The sequence below is a fragment of the Lepidochelys kempii genome, chromosome 26, assembly GCF_965140285.1.
Source record: "Lepidochelys kempii isolate rLepKem1 chromosome 26, rLepKem1.hap1, whole genome shotgun sequence".
Lineage (NCBI taxonomy): Eukaryota > Metazoa > Chordata > Testudines > Cheloniidae > Lepidochelys > Lepidochelys kempii.
Genome location: NC_136405.1, coordinates 11,106,533 through 11,128,671, shown reverse-complemented (window position 1 = coordinate 11,128,671; position 22,139 = coordinate 11,106,533). Strand labels below are relative to the sequence as shown.

General features: G+C 42.2%; 1 protein-coding gene across 12 annotated transcripts in view; it reads left to right on the top strand.

Moving 5' to 3' along the window:
• The window catches only part of AAK1 (AP2 associated kinase 1), a 125,862-nt gene that overhangs the window by 92,924 nt on the left and 10,799 nt on the right, over nt 1-22,139 (top strand). For 2 of the 12 annotated variants that reach the window (XM_073325210.2, XM_073325209.2), the window contains exons 18-22: nt 9,264-9,365; nt 10,240-10,341; nt 12,049-12,159; nt 15,385-15,489; nt 17,368-21,714. The exons of 6 other annotated variants lie outside the window; for them this stretch is intronic. In XM_073325210.2, coding sequence (XP_073181311.1) covers nt 9,264-9,365; nt 10,240-10,341; nt 12,049-12,159; nt 15,385-15,489; nt 17,368-17,462 — 515 coding nt within the window. In that variant the 3' untranslated portion in view covers nt 17,463-21,714. Of the gene's footprint in view, nt 1-4,899; nt 5,094-9,263; nt 9,366-10,239; nt 10,342-12,048; nt 12,160-15,384; nt 15,490-17,367; nt 21,715-22,139 lie in introns of those variants that run through there. 4 more of the 12 variants (XM_073325213.2, XM_073325212.2, XM_073325211.2 and 1 more) reach the window with 3 other exon arrangements.

Sequence of the window (22,139 nt, the reverse complement as noted above, 5' to 3'; positions counted from 1 at the left end):
TTAAGCCTCTTTATAGAAACCATTACGAGGAAATTGCCTTCCAACCCTGCCCTTGGGTGACGATAATCAGAGGAGGTAGTTTCTGATCTGTTGGATTGTGCTAGCCCCATATATGGCAAATATTTAAAGCTACAGCCCACACCTGCCTTCACTAATCCATTGCATGCACGTATGAAGTTATAGGTGTAAGTGTTTGCAGGATGCATGCTCCGGTCTGCAGCTGGTGCTCAAGCTCCTGGAACAGTTACCTTCCGACGGCAGGTTTCAGAGTAACAGCCGTGTTAGTCTGTATTCGCAAAAATAAAAGGAGGACTTGTGGCACCTTAGAGACTAACCAATTTATTTGAGCATAAGCTTTCATGAGCTACAGCTCACTTCATCGGATGCATGAGGGCAGTGACTTCTTCTCTCTGACTTAGATGGCAAATGTGCCCAGGTCACATGTTTCTGGAATTTTTTTTTCTAACCGCTTCTGGCACACACTCGTCCTGCGATTTGAAAATGGAGATGGCTGCCCGTGTCTCTAAAGTCAGCAGTGAAGAGAATTCTGGAATTGAACTTGGCTGATAACTTCCACCGATCCATCAGGCAGGACATGCCTTGCTTGCTCTCCCATACCTGTATTGCCTCTGCAGTACTTCCTGCAAACACACGTCTGCTAAGTAAGCATAGGTGGCTCAGGCACGAGGGGAGTGGATACATCTAGTTGGTAGACAACCGTTTTATAGAGTCCCTTTTGCCCAGAAGAGCCAGACTTGCGCTACCTGTAGGCATCTGTTTGTGTATAAATCTCTTTAAATGTGCATGGACAAATTGCTTTAGAAACTCCTTATTTGACTGTAAGAGATTCTGGTTACATACTTTGTACTGTGTTCGTTTAACTTCTCTGGTGAGGGTCAGTTGCAGAGCACAGCCACTTGATAAATATTTGCTTTAAATTAATGTCTGCTAAATTTTTTTCCAAAAGGGGTGGGAAGGAGGGAGAGTACAAGAAGTATTGGCCAGCTGTAGAATATTTGTTTTAACCACCTTGCTTCCTTGGCCCGTCAGTCGATTTTGGTCAGAGGCCTTCGGCACTAAAAGCATGAGCCTCTACCATTGGTGCTGCAGGAATAACACTCTTAGGGTCTGTCTTCACTACAGACTTCGCTGCTTCTTCAGATGTTGCCCCTAATCCCCCTCCCATTCACACCACAAACTCTCTCCCCTGAGTTGGGTGGTGCTTTAAACCCAAACTAGCTGGCCAGGCTGATGTGTCTACACTGTATCTGGGAATGAGCGTCCCAGCCCAAGTCCACAGATTTGTGTTGGTGGGGCTCATGTTGTGTACACCTTTGTGGCTTGGGTCTGGGGGTGGGGAGGGCTTGACAACACCAGCCCAAGCCATGACGACATCTCAATATTTATGTAGCTATTCTAAGTGTGCTAGCCCGAGTTTGTGGACCTGGGCTGGGAGCTCTGCTCCCAGATGCAGTGTAGACATAGCCGCTGAGGGTTAGAGTCTGGGTCCTGCTTTCACGTGGGCTGGAATGAGCGCACTTTGCAGTGAGGATGTAGGCTAAGCTGCTTGAGTCCTTATAGTCTCCCAACGCTTTCCTGCAATTTTTCTGTGTTCCCGGAAGGACAGACCAGTTCTCCCACAATTCACTGGGAAAGAATCCCAGAGTGGCTCAGCTCAGTGACACGCACGCACGCAGCAACAGGGAGGATCCAGTAAATCAAGTAGGGCTTTACAGCGCAGCTGCTCCCACCTGGGCTCGGTTAACTCGGATTCTGATCACCTGAGTTAACCCTGCGGTGAAGAGAGAGCCTTAGACAGCCAATATAATGTACTCTTATCTTCTCTCACAGATCAGCCCCCGAGATAAACAGTCTCCTAGTGGCAGGGTTTTGTTTTCATTTCAATAACTTAACATTAAGAATGTTACCTCAAATTAGGAATAGTTCTAGGGAAAATGGGGAACTGTGTCCAATGGAGAAACTGAGATAAAAACTAAGCAACAGTCCAGTGGAAATTGGATTTGCTTTAACACATCCCTTTTTATTCTGCGCAATCACTAATGGAAATGTAACTGGTAAGAGAGGCTGGCAAGCGAGGTATAAAAATAAGCAAAACATCTGTTAAAATACTGGAAAATGAAATATTCATGCCGAAAACGTTTTTCTTTGTGCCTGTGTCGGGAAGTGAGCCAAGTTTTTCTTAATAAGCTTATTCTAGGCTTCACTGCTGATTAATCATAATGGAGCGGTTGATCAGAATGCTAATTTTTCTGCTGCGTGTGGCTGTTCGATTCCTATCAGTACAAATCTAGCTTACAGTGAACAAGTAGCCACTGTATTATTGGAAGTGAATTTTTGCACAAGAGAGTCTGGAAGCCATAAATTAAACTGAGTTATGGAACTTGAAGGCAGATTTTGCTTCGTTTGGGGAAAAAAGAAAAAATCCTCTTATGCAATAACCTTACATCGTTTTTTTTACATGTGACCTGTATATACAGTTTGAGTTTATGCATCTTTCTCTTTTGCTAACAGTCAGTTCCAAAACAGCCCTTGAGACTCGCTTTCACAAAGTACTTATGCACATGCTTGATTTTAAGCATGTGAACAATCAAGTTCTTTGCTGAATAGGGACAAACTTCTGGGCAGGCTTTAAATGTAAGCACCTGAATGGGGGCCTTAGTTCCGTAGTCACACAATATTCAGGCATATTGGCATGTTTACCCATATCTTTACTGAAGGCACAAAACCAGATGTACAAGCATTTATGAATATGTGAAATAGGAGGCTACTGAAGTATTTCTCCAAATTTTGTTGGTTTGTTGTTTTCCCCTTTCTGTCTAGTTTCCCCCCTCCCCTGCAATTTTGGCACTGAAAAAAGGGTAAGAGGGGAGTGCTGGCATGTGAGGGGAAACAGGAACTGATAAAATGGAAACTGAAGACTTTTGGGGTTTCTTGTTTGTCATCAAAAGAATGAAAAAATTCCAAGGGAACAAAATGGGGTTTTTTTGTTTGTTTGTTTGTTTTTTAAGGCTACTTTTCATTGCAAGGGAGGGCAGTGGTTTGAACAAAACATTTTGACCGATCGCAGTGATTGGTGTAAGAGATTCAATGTCTCCGGTCACACTGATCCAATCCAAGCTACAGTAATTCAGGACTGAAATACACAGTTACCTGGTTATCAGTGGTCTCTTGCGGGCATGAATGGGACTAAAAATTTAGGCAGGGTAATTGTTAGTCACAGGCATGGGTTGAATCAAATTTCTCCTCCAAAATTAATTTACCACCCCCTGCCATGCTGTACTGGCAGGGATCCTGGCTTATTTTCTCCTTCCTCTGTGGAGTTGAATGATCTGTTAGGGTCAGGTCAGTGGTTACAGTAGATTGAAACAAGAGGGAGAGTTCCCAAGGAACAGTCCAGGTGGAGAGAGCAGGGATAGCATACCTGTGCTTACAGAAGAGAAGGGGAAGCTGCACTTCCCTCCTCCCCCCCCCCCCCAATTATTCTATGCCTGGTTGACTTCTTAGGACTCCAGGATAGTGGGCATTGATGGACCTCAGCCTTTATCTTCCATCACTGTGCCCCTCTTAAGTACCCTCTATCCTGGGAATAGAAGAGAACTGTCCATCCATGAAGGATAATGTGTCTGTCTGCATAGCTTTAATTTCATACAATAACTCCCCCCTGCCCCCCAAATGACACCAAACCAAATTCTGCCCTTAGATACATATTTATAGTAATGCCTACAGGCCTCAACTGCTACCAGGGTTCTGTTATACCAGGTACTATAGAAGACCTAGTAGGAGAGAGTCCCTGCCCCAAAGAGCTTACAGTCTAAATAGGCAAGAGTGGTAGGGGAAAAGTAGGCAGAGAGAGAATACATGTGCCATCTGTGTCCATGAGCAGAATGGATCCTCAATCTTAATTAAGATTCCCATATGGCCCAACAAGTAGTGTTGCTTTTTCAAGAGAAATTACCTATTGTACATCTCTTGGAGGCTTACAACTAACTTTCAAATAAGCAGGCAGGCTCTCTTCCCTGACTTTATTTTCTTATCCCAAGAGGTGCGTCAAAGCAACAGTATCACCGTGGCGATCAGCACTGTTCGGAGACGATACAGCTAGCTAGCAGCTGAATAGCAGTTGCGTACTGCCAACCCCAGTGTGGGGAAAAATCCAGAGTTGCGCACACCCATGCACAAAATCAGGATTGGCTTTAAAATCATGAGCTTTTTAAACAATAACAAATGTTGGGTTCTTCTTATTTGCTCTCTAGGTTTTGAACCTTGAGTTGAGAGACGTGCAATGACAAGACTCCCAGGAGCTTGAAAAAATGCCAAGAATCGTGAGACTTGCTAGAGTTGGCAAACCTGGAGCCAAAAGCATAGGGAGCAGCCTTTCAAAGCTGCTTAAAGCCTTATCTAAACACAGGTGTGGTAGTGGTACGAGAAGGGAGTACAACCACCCTAGTTTGGGCAGTTACTCTTGTATAAAGATGCTTTCTATTGGTACAGCTTATTTTCCCCCTTCCTCTATGGGAATAGGCTGTATTGATGTAAAGCACCTTCATACTGGTGTAAGCGCATCTACACTGCGGTTGTACCAGTGTAACTATTCTAGTAGAGAAATTGCGCTCCCACCCGACATAGTTTATATTAGTACAAACCCTGTGTAGGTCAGGCTTAAGGGACTTGGCTGCTCAGTTCTCATTAAAAGCTTAGTGACCTGTACTAAGCCCCCTAGGAGACTGAAAAAACCCACCTTCCATAGCTAAGGACCCGCTTCCTATTTATTACACATCACTCTGCTAATTTCTTACAACATAAAATCTTTTTTAAAAAAAAAAAAATCACTGAATTTCTCTTTTTTTTTTTTTTTTTTGTTCTGTAATATATATTCAGGTCTGCAGAAACTCCATGAAGAGCATTAAAGTCCAGGCCCATCCTTTGATTAGTCAGAGCCTTCTGAGGCTGAAGCATCAGAAGTTTTCCTTTCATCTTTAATACTTGATTGATCAATAGGAAGAAATCTTCCTGAGTGACTACTCTACATATACTTCAGTTATTCCCTCACCCTCACCCCGCAGTGTCACAGTTGACTTGGCAGGATTTTTACCACCTTGTTTTTCTTTCTCAGTTGACACCGGAAGGAAAGGTCTGTGCTCTATTGAATTGTATTTCGTTTTGCTTTTTCTCCATGGTACAAGAGTGAGTAACGTTCCTGTAGCGTGCAGTGCCCGGCTGTAGAGATTTTGGCTTTGAGATGTTGCAGCCTGATTGTTCAGAGTGGTATTGAACTATCGTGGACCATAGTAGAGAAGTGTGGTGCGGTTTGGTTTGGTTTTTCTTCCTTCCCTGCTTAATTTGAAAGTCTCTTAGGAATCCTCCTTTACTCTCTTCCTAATGGACTGCTCTGCTTAAAGGCCCATCAGCCCCTCTAATTCCTAGGGCTTTGTAACCACACTCTTTAAACTCACTGCTTGGCCAGGACATTCCAGGGTCATAGTACCAAACATGGATGCAATTTACGAGCCTGAAAAATATTTTGCCTTCAGCAGTTGCAGATGGGGAAAATCCCTGATTCATGCCAATGGACTAACTGCAGACCTGAAGTACCCGATTTGCATTCATGTGATAGGATATGGATTTGGGGACACAGGCCAAATTAGGTGTGCTTAACCGCTAACACCGTTCGCTTGTCAGTTCGAGTTGTGCAGTTGTTCAAGGATATACTTAATAGATCACACGTCAGTGCTAGAACCTGAGAAGTGAAAACTGGCACAGATGGACTGTAGCATGTTAGCTACACTAGTGCAAGCTGTGTTGGAAAGATCCCCATTAAATTTTCAGCTACGCTATAAAAACCTGAATTTAACATAGAGCTTGCGATAATGAGCCTTGATTCTGTAACACAAATTTCAGTGACTTCAGTTTTCGCATTAAACTTGCTATTATTCATGTAACGTAACTTACCTTTTTAGTCCCTTAGTATAAGAATATGTTTAACTAAACCTTTAGAACAAACATTTTAGTTATTTTTTAAAGTTTCATCAGATTTTAAATAGATTTCCCCCCTCTTATGTTTCACAGATTTAGGGGCAGATTTTTCCAAAGCACAGATGGCAGAGATAATAAACTCCCTCTGAAAGTCAGCAGGAGTTGGGTGCCTGACTGCTGTTTTGTAGCTTTGAAAATCTCTCCCTTATTTATCTTCTAGGAGAAGATTTTATTGTTTAGGAGAATAACAGATCTGTCAAATAGCCTAAAGAAAACTGGGGTTATAGAATCCATCCCATGCAATATAATGGAAGATGCAGCTAGCACTAAGCATTGTGTGTTTTTGTGTTTGGCAATTGATTTGTCACATCACACGTGGAACCCAAGACATATATGGAAGGCTTGATGATGAGGATGAAATTTGCTTACCCAAGAAGCAGCCGCCTTAATTTATGTGGAAGACCGTGTGTACTTTGGCTACCGTGTTGATACAGATAATGGAATGGGGCCCTGAGATCTCCATCGTAACTTTTTCCCCACAAATGCTGCTTCATGCACAATGGTCTTTTCAATTTCAGCTTAGTTATCTGACAACGCTGGTCTCTGCTCCGACCAATAAGTGACCTCAGTTCCGCTCCAGTGAAGTAACTTTCCTGACTGACATAAAAACTAGCATTTAGCTTGAATTATTTTATTCCTTGGACGGAGAGCAGCTCAGTATAACTAGAGAGGCTAAAAGAGCAGGGAGCTCTGCCTTTCGAGGCACACCTACTCTTGAACTGCAGCTGCCTAAGATCAGTGCATGGGAAGTAGTCTAGGCTAAAACATTTCCTTCTGTTACGGTGTTTTTCTTTGGCGTCTGTGGTCAAAAATGCATGCTGGTGAAGTTACTCTGAAGAGTTTGAATTCACGAACCGTTTTGTGCCGAGTGATCTTGATGTCAAGAAGCTAAGTTTGTGGTTTATTCATAAGCATGTTTTAAAGAAACTGCCCTAATCTAACTGTCTGAGAGAAGCACCTCTTTAATATAGCAGCGCTTCCCGCTGCTTAGAGCGGAACCATAGATCAGTGTACACAGGGGTCACTGAGCACTTTCTAAGCAGCCCTCACTCTGTCCCCAAGCTGCAGGTATTGGCTTTCACCGGTACTATTACCATGCTTTATCTCACAATCCTTACGTTTAGGACCGAGTACAACATAAAATAGAAACTCTGGGTGGGGCTGTTCAAATGCACCCATGTGCTTGAAAGCTACTGAGTCACTTGGGAGCTTTTGAAAAATCTCCCTCTGTATAGATTTTCAATTAGAACAAACAGGACACTGCAATCACTGCAGTCCTGGTGAACTTCCTTTCCCTGCTCCCTACCCTGTATGTGTTTTGTCTAGCTCAGATTGTTAGCTGTATTCTGAAGGGATGTAGTCCTCTTTAAAAGCGTGTCCAGTGCTAAGTTCTTATGACTGCTAAGTGACCATGCTGACCGTTAAAAGTTGGCAATGAAAGAAACAGGAAATTAAAAACAGGCAACAAATTATGGCAAAGAACCACTGAAGTTTCTCATCAAATTTACATGGAAAATTTTAAAACCGGATGGGGCTGTGGAGAAGATGGGGATAGGGAAAGGTGGTTTTGTTTTTTTTTCATTGAAAAAACCCCAGTTTTTGTTTGAAAAATGTTGTCCGGCTCTCTCCAACTCCAAGCGTTCTCTCAGGAGACAGCTACCCAGTGTCTAGAAACTCACCAACACTCTCATCCCACAATAATCCACAGAAGATGTTGCAGTGAGTCAGTTTGTGATTGCATGTCTGATAAAATTATTGCCATATGGCTGACCAGAGAGAGAGCCTTTTGCATGTGAAGATTAAATGGATGATCCCTTTTGAGGTCAGGGGGCGGAAATGAAGGAGGAACACATTTCACTAAAGAAACATGAGGGTGGAGCAGAGATGCATGTAAGAGGTCGGGGTGGTGATGAAGGAGAATGGTTTCAAACAATCAAGGTTGCTTTCAGAAAGTTTGGGTGTCCAACTAGAGACCCTCTGCAAAGGGCTGAGTTTCAGAGGGCAGAGGTTCAAATCTTCTGGAATCAGGCCCCGGGAAGGCAGGTCTCAAATATGAATAACTAAAATTACAGATCTATTTTTAAAAGTACCAAACTTCATAATTTTTTTTAACTCTTGTGCTCTGTAAGGCTTGTACGGTGATTAAGAAAATGAGCCGAATTTTATGGGGAATGTAAAAGCTAAAATGAGAAATGGGGCCCAAACCAAACTCCTGAATCGGAACACCACAAAAGGGGCCTGATCCATAATTCTCCACAGTTGTGTGTGCCAGGTTGATTTCTAGGTAAATGCAACTGAAGCCAGCTTTACTGTCTGCCCATGCTAACCAGTTACCGTAGCCCTGCCTCTGGCAGTTGCCAAAACGCAATATTATTCAGCAGTGGAAATAATAGGCATGCCATTGCCGAGAACTCGACGTCAGATTTAAAATTTATTTGGTATCTGGAAAAAAAATTATTGGTGACTGGACAGCTGTATAAACCAACGTTAGATCTGTGAGCCTTGGCTTTGTAGTGTTTTTAATAATTTTATTTAGCTACCTAAGGCATTTGTGTATGCAGTTCTCGTAATAATTAATGGAAATAGTATGCCTAACTCCCTTGGGTGGGTTTGAAGATCTGTGTCCTTTTTTCTTTTTATATGACGATTCTAATATAACCAAATACCTTTCTAATATAGGAACAGTTAGGGGAGCTTTAAACTGTTTCACAGTTCATGGGTTTATAGTTTTTTCTTTTTCTTTTTTTATGCTTGGTTTTTAAGACTTGGTTTGTGGGGTGGTTTTTTTTGTTTGTTTGTTATGGTGACTTTCTGGAGGCGACAACCTGGTATTCGAGAGCAAGGTGGTGGGGGTTAGAACACCTGCTCTTCCACTGAATTGTTGTGTGACCTTGGTCACTTAGGGCCCTGAGTTCAGTGAAGTACTTAAGCACATGCTTACATACTCACTGAATTAGGGCCTTAACCTCTGTAGGTGTCCCTTTAGCTAGAAGTAAAATGGATCAGTTAGATACTTCTGTGAAGTGCTTTGAGATCCTTGTTTGGAGGGCGCTGTATAAGTTTCACCTGTGTAGAGCCATGCTAGTATGAACCAACAGAGTGTAATGTGAGATGATTGGTTCCTCAGATGAGCAGCTGTTTAACGTCTTTGCTTTTATTTCCCTTTTTTGCTTTTTCTGCTTCCTTTCTTCCTTTTCTGCTTAACCCAGAAAAACTGATTGAGGGTCTTAAATCTCCTGAGACTGCGCTTCTGCTCCCTGATATCCTGCCTCTAGCTGACCCCTTCGGTTGCACCTCTGATGCTGTGAATGGTAAAATAACAAACTGTAATTTGTGTGGCATGTTCTGCTCCTGCCCGTTCACACGACAACTGCGCATGTTTATGCTGCTGGGCTAGGGTAGGTGAGAGGTAGGCCTGCAGCCATCACAAAACACACCTTGCTTAGAAGAGTAGGTGCAAAGGGCCGAATTTGCCTCTCAAGGCACCGTGCCCCTTGACTCCAGGGGGAGTCACAGCTGAATAGCTCAGCACTGCTTTAAACTCTTGAGGTTTACCCTATTGTCCTCAATAATGTGGCAGAGCTGTGACCAGTGTGGTGTTTGGGGAGGGGGTTCTTTGAGCCCCGTGTAGAGGGAGGATGGTGTGCTGGGTGAGGGGAATGGATGTAGGGACGCTATCGAAGATGGGTGGTTAGGGAACTAGCCTTGGATTCGGGAGATCTGCGTTCAAGTCCCTGCCCTGCCACAGAGTTTTGTGACCTAGGGCAAGTCACTTAGCCTCTCTGGGTCTCAGTTTCCCATCTGTAATATGAGACTAATACCACTGCCCTACTTCAAGGAGCATGGGAGAATAAATACATTTAAAGATTGAGAGGCACTCGGATACTTAGGTGTTTGTATGTCCCCTATTACTAAAGAGCGATGGAATTTTAATGATGTTTTCTTTGCAAAAACTGAAGACTAATAAGGCTCTGGGTTATTCATGAGTGGTCTGTTTCAGTGATTTGCTGTTATCCTAACCTGAGTATAAAATCAAGCTGCCACATTCCTGCCAGCGTAGCTGACCTATGTATTAAAGAGATATTTATAGATTCTGACAACTGCCTTCTCAGCTTCTACCTGTGCTGTATTTGGAAAACTAACTTCTCCCTTCTCTCCGCTCTGATCGCGGGTGCATTCTGTAAGGAAAAGATGACCTAGCTGTTGAGAGTCTCATACCTGGCCTTGAGGCTCCAGTGCCCCAGCACCTCGCCTCCCAGACCGACTCAGTTGCTTCCAACAGAACAGGTTTGTGAGCGTTAGTGTGAGCCGTAGGACCCCTTTATAGTGAATAGGAAGATCTTATCCACTTGACTAAACTGTTTTCTCTCCTCCCCCTAACCTCACCTGCAGTTTAAATTGACCCTGTTTTTATAAAGCTAATTTCAGCTAGTTCGTTAAAGGTCACCGTTAGCCTGCTGGAGAAGAATCTTACAGAAGCATTTGGTTGTTCATCCAGCACCCTCTCTTTGTTCCAGAGCAGGTGTTACGATAGACTGACAAGTGCTGGCCCTCTGCGGGTGACGCTATATATAATATATATTTTTTTGATCCAGTATATATGTCCAGAGAGGCCTCTGGATCTTGGGCATAGAATTGTGGGTATGTCTACACTGCAATCAGAGATGGGAACTTCAGCATGTTTGGATGTGTTCTAGCTAGCTCGAGTGCCAATAGCAGTTAAGCACTGGGAGCATAGGCTAGTTGCTGATGCAAGCCCGCTCAGGACCCTGGCTATGCAGTGGAGTAGCTAGCCTGTGCTCGCAAGCTAACTAGATCAAAGGTAACTCGGGTATCCCTACGCATGTGGCAATCGCCTTCCCTCCACCCCCAATTGCTTAGTAGACAGATCACGTCTTTATGGTTTGTTAATCCACTAATGTCTCTTTCACACTAGAATAAAAAGACCCGCCTTCTCCGCCCCCCCAAATTAGCTTCCCTTAAAATCACGTGTCGCTAGTTATAGACGCTTGTTAGTGGTGTGTTGCCAATATGAATATGAAATTTCCAATTTCCTGTTGAGATCTCCTGTGGATGTTAGGAATGCCAGTCTTCAGTGTCACCTATATCTTGTCTGTGTTCTGTAATTGGCAGTTCATCCCTCTTCCTTACTCCATAAGCCCTGATCCTGAAAATTGCTCCTACGGGTGGATCCTTACACCTTCTCAGAGCCCCACTGACTTCAACGGAATGTTTAGAACTTCTCAGGATAGGCCCCAGCTGACAGTGTCCCAACGTGCCACAGGACATCAGTAGTTTTAAGATACCTGAAATGTTACTTAACGTTTTTTACACAGAAATGAATTGTATCTAGTTTGGTCTATGGCTGACAAGCCTCTTCAGATAGTTGAGCTAAGCTACTTATTTATCTCGAAAAGGTAGTCAGCTGCATCTAAAATATTAGGCTTGCAATTCCTTGCTTCCCTGAAACCATGGTTTTAAATCCTCCTATGAGCAACTGTCTCCTTTGCAAAGTAAATTAAATAATTACCATACAGTCTGTCTTTCCAACAAGACCTTAAACCAGGCCAACAACAGCAAAAGCCTCCTCATTCCAGTCTTGACTTAAACAATATCCAAAGATCCCATGGAGTTTTTTGCAAGAGGGAGGGACTCTCGCTGTTCTCTTGGCTAATGTCTAGCTCATTCCATTGTGCAAGATTCTGACTTGACTGCTGCTCTCACCACTCCAGAGGCGGCTGCTTTCCTGGGGTAAATCTGGTTTTCTGCATGTAGGTGGTTAAAACACTTTGGGATCCTTCAAAGCTCTCTAATGGTGGAAAATTTTTCCCACCAGGATAATGTTAGATGTGGCTACATGCAGGTTTTGCAAACTGCCCTTTCAATACTAACTGGATGGTAACAGGAGTGTGACCGTATTAACCTAACAGTCTTGTGTGTGTGCTGTTTAATGCTGTCGTTGCTGTGGCCTGACGGCTGTTAATCTGGATTCAGATTCTCTCACTGGGGAAGATTCTCTACTTGACTGTTCTCTGCTTTCTAACCCCGCTGCTGACCTCTTGGATGAGTTTGCTCCTATAGCTATTTCAGCTCAAGCTCACAAAGGTAACCTGCCATTGGGCATTTTTGTCATACCTGTACCTGATGATGTAACCTGTGCTTCCCCTCTCGAAGAGCCAGTGTTTGGTTTGTTTGTAGCATAAGTCCTGTGTGACTTAGTATTGCCAGATTTGAGGAACATATCCTCTTCCCTGAAGTGTTTAGCTAGAAAGAGCCCATGAACCAAGTGACACTAATTACAGAAGTGACTAGGTTTCAGAGTAGCAGCCGTGTTAGTCTGTAATCGCAAAAAGAAAAGGAGTACTAATGGCACCTTAGCGACAAACCAATTTATTTGAGCATAAACTTTCGTGAGCTACAGCTCACTTCATCGGACGCATTCAGTGGAAAAAGTGACTAGGTGTTCAAGTGTAACGTACAAACTGAAAAGTTTAGGGAGGTATAGTTGTGGGAGGTGGGCTGGGGAACCTGAAGTGCAGAGTTACAGTGGGCTAACATATTGTGGCTATGAAGAATAGCAATTCTGGACCTTGGCCAGTGCATCTTGACCTGAGCATTGTCTAGTGACTAACGCGCATGCCTTGGTGTAGGAGATCTGGGTTCTGTTCCCAGTTCTGCTCTTGCTGTGTGAGGCAAGACCTTGTGCGTTCCACTGACCATCTGTACTAGGGTTTGAAGATACATGAGGCATGATTTTTTATTTTTTCCAGAGTTGCTCACCACTCCAGTGAAATCGGTGTGGGTGAAAATTAGGTCCTCATAATATTTGGCTCTGGGATGTTGACTGTCGCTCATCAGTTCAGAGCTTCAAGCACAGGTTTTAAGATGTTCTTTTCCTGCTGTGATCTTCCAGCTTCCTGCTCTGTGCTGAAGCGACCGCTGGAACATCTGTGCGCGCTCCAAGAGCATATTAGAAAAATGCCAGGCAATGAGTAATATGCAAATAAAATGTGGAGTGTACCTTGGATGGTAAATTTCTCTCTACAGGGGTTTTTCCTTCGTTTATTGCATTGAAAGGACAGGCCCAAAGAGCGAATACCAACCTGGATTAGACCTCTGGGTGTCTGTTCACACTAAGTTTTGTTTAGCTCAGTTGATAAACATCCCTATGGCAATAGAAAGCGTTCAGTCACGAGAGGAAGTGCCGTAGAAATAGTTTATCAATTTTTAGTCAATGGCATTTTAAAATGAGATTGCATTTTTCATAAAGCTTTTGGGTTTAAACAAGCAATTCTCCTAATTGCTCATTGCAACAGTAAACTTCCCTGCAACTTTATTCTGAGTAAATGGCTTGAAATGTAGGTTCACGGGCTATTATTTTGTGATGGAACTTGGTAAAATGGAAGCTCAAAATGTTGGACTTCAACGAGAGAATGAATTGAGAGAATTCTGCCTGATTTGCCACAGAAAGTAATGCTATTTTCATTGCCTTGAGGGCAAATTTGGAAGTCTCACTTTCCTCATCAAGCTTATTGGACACACAGATTTATATCTTTTTCCAAAACTCTTGTCTGTGACTGTTCTTCAAAATCTTTATTTTAGCACGTCTGGATGATCTCCTTTTCCATATAGCTGTCCGATCCTTTTTTTTTTTTTTTTAATTCTTCCAAGTTCTTTGCTTCAGTGAATCCTGTGGCAATAAGTTGCACAGGCGAATTGTCCACTGTGTGCAAAAGAATAATCAGCCTGAAGAACTCAATGCAACAAGATATCATTGATACCACAAACCTGCCTTAATCACGTCAGCTATTGGCTCAGGGGAACTGTGATAAATTTAGGAAGATTTTAAAATTGGGGTGCACACTTGTATCACTAACAATATCCAGAGATGAGTTGATATTCTCTCCAAACCACTGTGTCTTATTCAGCAAGTCACACTAGAGAATTTACACAATATGTGTTGCTAGATTGTATTGTTTTGTGGGCTCTAAATTAGAGCCCCTCAAACCTTGGTTGTCATTACTTTGCATTTACTCAACAAAAAACTGAATCCTGGATGTGTGGGATGAGAGACTGACAGAATAGTGTGTGTTACTATAAATTGCTGAAACAGTGAACTGAAGAGAAAATGCATCTCCTAACGAAACCCATCCAAAAGTACATACTTGCTTGCATTTTTCTCTTCTTGAGAAGGTGCCTAAATGAGTGCAGGTTTAAACACTCTTCCCTTAATGGCTACAGATGGAGATGGCTAAATGTATTACAAACTTCAATTGTCTCAAAGCTATCAACAATTATGGATAGAGCAGAAAAGAACGTTGGTTGACTCAAAAAGGTGTTCAGCTATTTGTCTTATTGCTGAAGAACTCGGGTCTTCCAAGCCATAAAGCCCACTTGCATGATCCTGGATTTTCTGCATATTCATTCTGTAGAAATGTGTGGTTTTCCCTTTATCCTCCTAAGAGCCATGTGTGTTCCCAGGGTTTCCTTCACCAGCACAGCCAAAACCTAATAGGATATCTATCAACTTCATCTAAAGGGATTTTAGATGAACCTCTTTACTCTGATTCCCTGAGCCATAGCGAGGGAATATACTTCACATAGGGTTTGTGGACCAGATTTTCCAAGGTACTTAGTTGCTTAAAGAAGCAGAGGAGCTTTTAGTGGGATCTTCCCAAAAAAAATCCCTAAGACGTTTAGGCACCTAACTGCCATTGATTTCAAGCCACTATTTGCCTTCTTTCCCACGGGCAGTAACTCGCGTGTCTTGGCTCATCTGACTAATCAGTCTTGGATCTTTTTGTACACCTCCCGTGTGCCAGGCTGCCATTTTTCTCCTCAAATCCCCCTTTATATATGGAGCCCCATGACCAAAGAGGTAGACTGGAACTGTATGCGTGTTTTGAGCACCAATAAGATGATGCAAAGGAACGTTTTAATTCCTCTTTGCCTTCGCCCCCAATCCTTGCTGGCTGTGCAGCATGCCAGCGTAACCTCAAACCCATGTTTCTAGCTCAGCTAGGAAATGTACTAACTGCTAAAGCATTGGGTTGGCCAAATTTTATTTTGGTTCTCATTATTTGGCTCAGCTGAGTATGTGCATGTATGTTTTAGGTTTGTTTTTTTTCTTGCTTTTGAGTTTAATTGACTCTTCCCCTACTACCTTCTTAGACTTACCAACTTAATTTCAACTTTTTATTTAAACTCTTGCTTTTTAACCACTTTAAAAAACGAAACAAAACAAAAAACAACCCTAACATTTTTGGCAATTCTAACATGCTTTTTCTGCTATCTTTGCTTCTCTACCTGCGTTTCTCCTTTACACTGCAGAAGATACTAATCTGATATCAGGCTTTGATGTTCCTGAGGGCTCTGCAAAGGTGGCAGAAGATGAGTTTGACCCTATCCCAGTATTGATATCCAAAAATTCACAAGGTAAGCCAGGATTTTTAAAAAGAACACACATGATGGCAACCAGTTTATTGGGTAGTCGTGCTAAGCCATACACATAAATTACACCAAAATCATATCTCCTTAGTGATCAGTGAGCCTAATTCTCCTCTGGCTCATGCCAGTTTGTCTTACTGCATTGTCTTTTAGGTTACTCCTGATTTTCAAACTTGGGGTGGGTGGGGAGAATCAGGCCCAGTGAGAGAGGATAATACAATATTGAGAAGGATTCGTTCACCACTTGGTCACAATGCCACTCACTCAGATTTGGCCTGGCTGCCCCACCGTCATGAATTAGAAAGTTTGCTGTGTGTGCCCCACTGCTTGAGAACTGCTGAGACAGGACAATGGGTATAAACCTTTAGTAATTCAAACATCTTGTCATCCCAGGAGTCAGCCACACATCCCATGCCCTGTACATGCCCTGCCACGGGGCTGTATCAACTCAATCACACAAACATTTCTATGGTGTAACTTTACTTCTTAAGGCCCTGATCCAGTGCCCATTGGAGTCAATGGTAAGGTGCCTATGGACGTCAATGGGCTTTGGACCTGGCCCAAGAAAGAGAAAAGGAGATTGATCTGTCTTCAAACCTCTTTTGAAAGTGAGTTCATCCTTTCTGGCTGGGATTTGCAACAGTGCCTATGAGAGTTAAGTGCCCAACTTCCAAAGAATTCCTGTAAGAGACAAGCACCCAAATCCCTAAGGCACTTCTGAAAATTCCAGCCTCAGTCATTAGGACTTTGCGGCCTTCCTGTCTATTTGAGTTCCAGCCTTGTATGTTTATGTTGCCATCCTATCTACAGACGATTGTTCATACTTATATAAGGATGTAGCTATTAAGAGGCATTGTCCCTTTAAAAATAAAATTAGGTGAATGATACTCCATTAATGGGTTTTTTAGGGACAGAGGTAGGCAGCTTTTTTGGAACAACTCCTGTCAAATGACTTGTTTCTGCAGTCTGGCTGCAGTGAAAACGTTTCTGAAGTTCCTGGTGAAATAACACATATTTTTATCACATGATCCGTTACTCTTCTTTGGCCAGTGGAACACTTGCCTTTTGTAATTCGCCTATATCCTGTCTTTCATAGCATGGAGCGTACTGCATGCCCGCTCTGCCGCTAATATTCGCTTTGAAAGAATGACCCTCGTTAAGAAAAATCCTAAGTCATTTAGGGGGGGGATTTTTCAAATGCCCTCAGTGCAGGTTTAAGTCTGCTCTGCTCCCACGTGAAGTCAATGGAAGGTTCACCACTGACTTGAAAGAAAGCAGAGGGGGGCCAGTGCTGAGGTGCTTTTGAAATGTCCACCCTAAATAAAGAAAAAGTCTTTGTATAGAGAATGATATAAATGCAATGGGGGATTTACAGGATCACTTAAAAAGCCTGTGAAATGGCTGTAAATGACTTAATGGTGTCTTGTAGAAATTTACTCTTTAAGTTATAGAAGTACTCTTAAAGATCTAGAACAGAGAACATCCTTTCTGTAGATTTTGTAACCCATCTTATAGCAGTATAGAAATATATCGTTAAAAATCCTATAGAATCCCATTGATTTGATTCTGATAAAATTCTCTGTTAAACTTTTCCATGCAGGCCCTATTGGGTGTAAATCTTGGCGGTGGCTGCTACCTTCTCTCCCTCACCAGTAAAAGATCTATTACCTGACCCATCTTGTCTCCCCTAATATCCTTGACACGGCTATAACAACACTGCATACCATAGTACCCGTAACATAGAATAGCTGAGCTCAACTTAAAGTTGCTTTCTCTGGTTGTTCTTTCTTTGCTTGTGCTTGTACATCTGAAACTAACCTGTGTGTGTCCTGTTCAATACTGAATTCCTATCTCTCACCCTTTCAGGTGGGCATTCTAGAAACAACGGTGGAAGCTCTGAATCCAGTCTTCCCAACCTAGCCAGGTCTTTACTGCTGGTGGATCAGCTCATAGACCTGTAGCAGTGACCCAGTAGCAGACGCAGTTTCTGTAACATACCTTATCTACGTTTTCATTTCCAGAGGAGTTAACCTTCAGGTTTTTTGGGTTTTATTTTAAATAAATAAATCTGCAAACAGAAGGAGACAAACCCCTATGTTCCCATCTCCCGGCCCAGGAACGGATTCTATTTCTGTCCCACCTACTCCCATAGTCCGTCCTTCAGCTCATCCCTGGTACAATCTGCTATGGTTCCTTGTGCACCTGTCTTGACTAGCATAGAATACCAGGGTTGGAAGGGACCTCAGGAGGTCATCCAGTCCAACCCCCTGCTCAAAGCAGGACCAATCCCCAACTAAATCATCCCAGCCAGGGCTTTGTCAAGCCTGACCTTAAAAACTTCTAAGGAAGGAGATTCCACCACCTCCTTAGGTAACCCATTGCAGTGCTTCACCACCCTCCTAGTTGTTAAAAAGTTCTTCCTAATATCCAACCTAAACCTCCCCCACTGCAACTTGAGACTATTACTCCTTGTTCTGTCATATGTCTAAAGGAAACGCTACTTACCATTATCCACTCTGCCGAGATTTAAACAGCTCCACCGAAAGCTTAACAGCAAACGAATTAGTGAATTGTAGTCTATGTATGATCCTTGCTAGAAATGGCACACAACAGATATTTTTTCCCTTAGGCTAGAGTGCTAATGTAAGTGTTTAACCTTTGAGGGGAGAAGGGAGGATTTCCGACAAACGGGCAAAAGGAAAGGACACACAAAATCACTAATGCTGTTCATCTCCTAGGTAGGAGACAATTAGGAGAGGATGGTTTTAAATTGGCAATATATGCTTCGGGGGGTGGGGTGGGGGGAAATTAAATTGGATTTTGCTGCAGTGCAGCTGCCCAGTAAATATGGTGATCATGTAAATTGAGAGGGTTTTCCACAACCCCTCTAAAATGATCCTGCTTACGAACAAATTGTGCTGTCTCAAAAAATAACCCAAAATGTTAAAGCTACAAAAATGACCCCAAGTGAAATATTTCAAAATTGAGAACCAAATACATGCGAGTATGGCTGTAGTGTCTTTTTACTGAATGAACTGTTGGCCAAAAAGGGCAATGTGGCAGCAGCGGATGTATTCCCTTGTTGTTTTTGTGTGTGTGTGCGTGTGTGTGTGTGTTTAAAAAACAAACTGTAAATTGTGTACAAACCAAATTGTCCAACAGTTGTTGGTTGTTTGGTTTTTTTACCCTGGGTTTTAGTCAAACGTCTCGTATGTGTTCTGGATTTTCCTCTTTTCCCTTGTAACTACATATAGTGCAACATAGTTAAGTATGGAACCATTTTTCAGTAGACAAGTTACTGTAAACTTTATTCAGATCTTCAGTCTTTGTAGAACAAGCATGCACTCTCCTCAAACAATTGGAGATAAGTGCTGACAAGCTAGATACAACTTGATGGCATTTACCTTTTTTCTTTTTACCTTGACATGCTTAGTTTGTCAACTAACTGGATACGCTAAACTTGTTTTCATTGGCTTATGATCTTAAAGTCCAGCATTCCTATCATATATTTGAAAATTCTTCCTGAATAAAAGGACTCGTCCTCTGTAGTGGAATAATTACTAGCTTACTGCTAACCTTGTGTATGTGTATGTAGCTGTATTGATAAAAGTGCAGATTCTCATGTGCGAAAGTATGAATGACTAAATTATAGATGTATTGACCTCTCCCTGAGAGGGAAAGACATTAAAGTCTGTGAGCATTTCTCTCCTATTGCCAGTTTCCCCACTATTCCCCCCCCCCCCCCCCACACACACACATTTAGTTTAACAAATTCTGTAAATAGAACTAACCATCAATTGTCTGCTCTCCAGTTAATCTTCTTTTACAATCTACACTTCATAATAAAAGTATTGCTTAAATGTGTTGTATCATTATATGTGTAAAACTGCACTTTCCAGAAGAAGCTTTACATGAGAGAACTATGGAAATGATCTTAGTAAAATTGTCAATAGAATTTTATTTTATTTTTTGTTGGTTTTTTATTCCTAAAGCGGGCAAATTGGACTGGAGAACATGAAAAAGCTTTAGATAGAAAGTTATTGTATAGCCAGATACAGAAAATACATGAAAAGAGAATGGATTTTAAAAAAAGTAACCATCTACTGTATATTAGAAACCAAGAGATTTCTGTGAATTAAAGTACTTTTAAAGAATGTTTAAGATTTTAAATTGAATAGAATTTGTTCAAGTGTTCTGGAATCAACATTATAAAAGCACTGGGTTGTTTTGGAATAATGCTATTCAAAAAGCAGCGGTGGATGTTCTTTTTATTGTTTTTAAAATAGCTATTCATGGATCTGGGAGGGAAATACAATACAGTGGAAGCATAATCCTTTTTATAAAGGTGTGTGATTTAGACCCAGCTCATAAGAAAAGACTTGACACTGATTGTTAAGGAAATGTTACAGAAGAGATCTGTGGAATGGAAAATGCAAGTGAAAAATGAAGACTTCAGTTTCTTTAAAAGAGATGGGGGATTAATTTTAAAAATAGCTAAAACTGTTGTCAGCCAGCAAACATTAGGTTCATGTGGTGTAAACTGCCCAATTGGGAAGAAGTTGTATGAAGATTGCTAGCAAGAAGGAAAGGCACAGAGTGAACTGTCATCCGGTTTCTATGCCAAAGAATTTTGGTCCCCCGAGTGCCATAAGAATACAAGTTTACTAACCACCGTAAAGATGTTCTGTTACAGTCATGAAAACGAGGGGGGGAGACAAGTCAAATGCTTATCTGTCTCCTCCAAGGGCTGTTCCTCCGTCTGTTGTCCCAAAATGGGTCGGAATCTATGCTGAGTGAAGTGACGTGAGATGATTCTCCTTTCTCTGCTAGTACATGCTGTTGATTCATAGAACGATGACGAAGGAACCATCACATCCTGATATCCTTGGGTCACTAGTGCAGTTCTTGACATGAGTTTCCTTTGTAACTTAATAGATGCTCCTACCAGGATATTATACTTTCAAATGTAGCCACCATACAAAAGTCACAGCAACTCCCCTTTCAAGGCCAATGTAGGACGTCACATCCTTTGTTATAACATCAGGAGCAGGATTTATTTGTGGAGTTCCAAGTTATTGCATAAATTGGTGAACAGTTAAACGTTGAGCCCCTGAAAACAATTGATCAAAATGGGTGGGAGTATCTTCCAGTGGCAAAGATGACTGTGTGTCAGAGCTTCTGGGCTCTATTCCAACACATTGCCATGCGTATGCGGCAGTTGTGGCAAATCCCTCCATGGAACCCAGCAGTTGTGTGGAGGGGACTTCTCTGACTGATGGCCGGGCTACCATTTAAAAACCTATTTTAACTGGAGTGAGGAAGCTGCCCCTCTTCCCCCCTTCTTCACAACCAGCCCGGGGCTAGCTCTGCCTAAAATGGCTTTTCCGTAAAGCCATTTGAAAAGGCTGCGTCACTGGAATACAAGATCAGATGAGAATCGGGTGGCCCAGGTGAGCGTATAAAGTTGAGGCAATAGAGCACAAGGAAAAAATCCACCATCTCCTCAGTGAAGGTGAATAAGGGAAGCATAGATCACTTTTTTTTTAAAAGGTCACAAACAAACCTAGCCAATAGCCATGTGTTCCAGCTATTGTATTAGTTTTACCCAGTCAACATCAGACGATAGTATATGGCTTTGTCTAGATAAAATGTTTGGGACAAAACAAGCGGAATTACTCCATGGAAAGGCAACCTCCGTTCTGGCAATACCTGTATTCTTTCAAAGGTTCTAATTGTAGGGCCTGATCCAGTGTCTATTAAAGTCAATGGAAAGTTTCCCATTGACTTGAAAGTGTATTGGATCAGCCCTCCTAGCCGACGGCGAAAGCTGTTCAGTGTATGTTTTGTTTTCTTGCCTTAATTATTTTAGTATCTTGCAATTACTGCACAAGGTTCATAAAAAGAAGAAAGCCGTTCAAGTGTTGATATTCTAACCTGTAACAAGCTGTCTCTTCCCTCTCGCCCACTATAAGCATTAAGGTTATTACAGGTTTTATGTATTGCTAATCTATTCAAACTAAAGTCTCAAAGCAGCAGTTATCACTTAAAGTTGATTTTTTCTGTGTGTATACTTACTGTAGCAATGTGCACTACATCTGTTTGTTGTGAGTATTCTACACTGCGGCATTGTGCAGATCCTGATCTATCCCAGAATGTATATTTTTAATATTTACCTTCTCTCTGAAGAAGATAAAGCAAGTTGATTTTCTTGAAGTGTTTTCTTTAGTACAATGTTTTAAGTCTAAAAATTTCTGCCATGTATTGTATACGGGGGGGGGGGGGGGGGGACAAGTTAGCTAAACATAGTTCTAGCTTTTGTGTAAGGGCAGCTGTCCATTGGCAGTGTATTTCTCGGCATGCTAAAGTGTTAGAGTACCATCTCCCACCAAAAAGAGGTTGTGTGCATCCCATTCTTGCACAACTTTATCGAGGTTGGCCACTGGACCTGTAGAGGATGCCAAGAAACTGCTGTGTGGAGATTGTGGGTGTTCTGTGTGTTCATAAAAGGCAACCAGGCATCTTGTTTAGCTTGCTTACCGATAGTGTGACTGGAAACGGTGCCGTGAAATAAAATGGGCAGGATTTCAAAGCTAGCAGCACTGTCGTAGTTTCACTAAGCCTGCCTTTTACATTCTAAC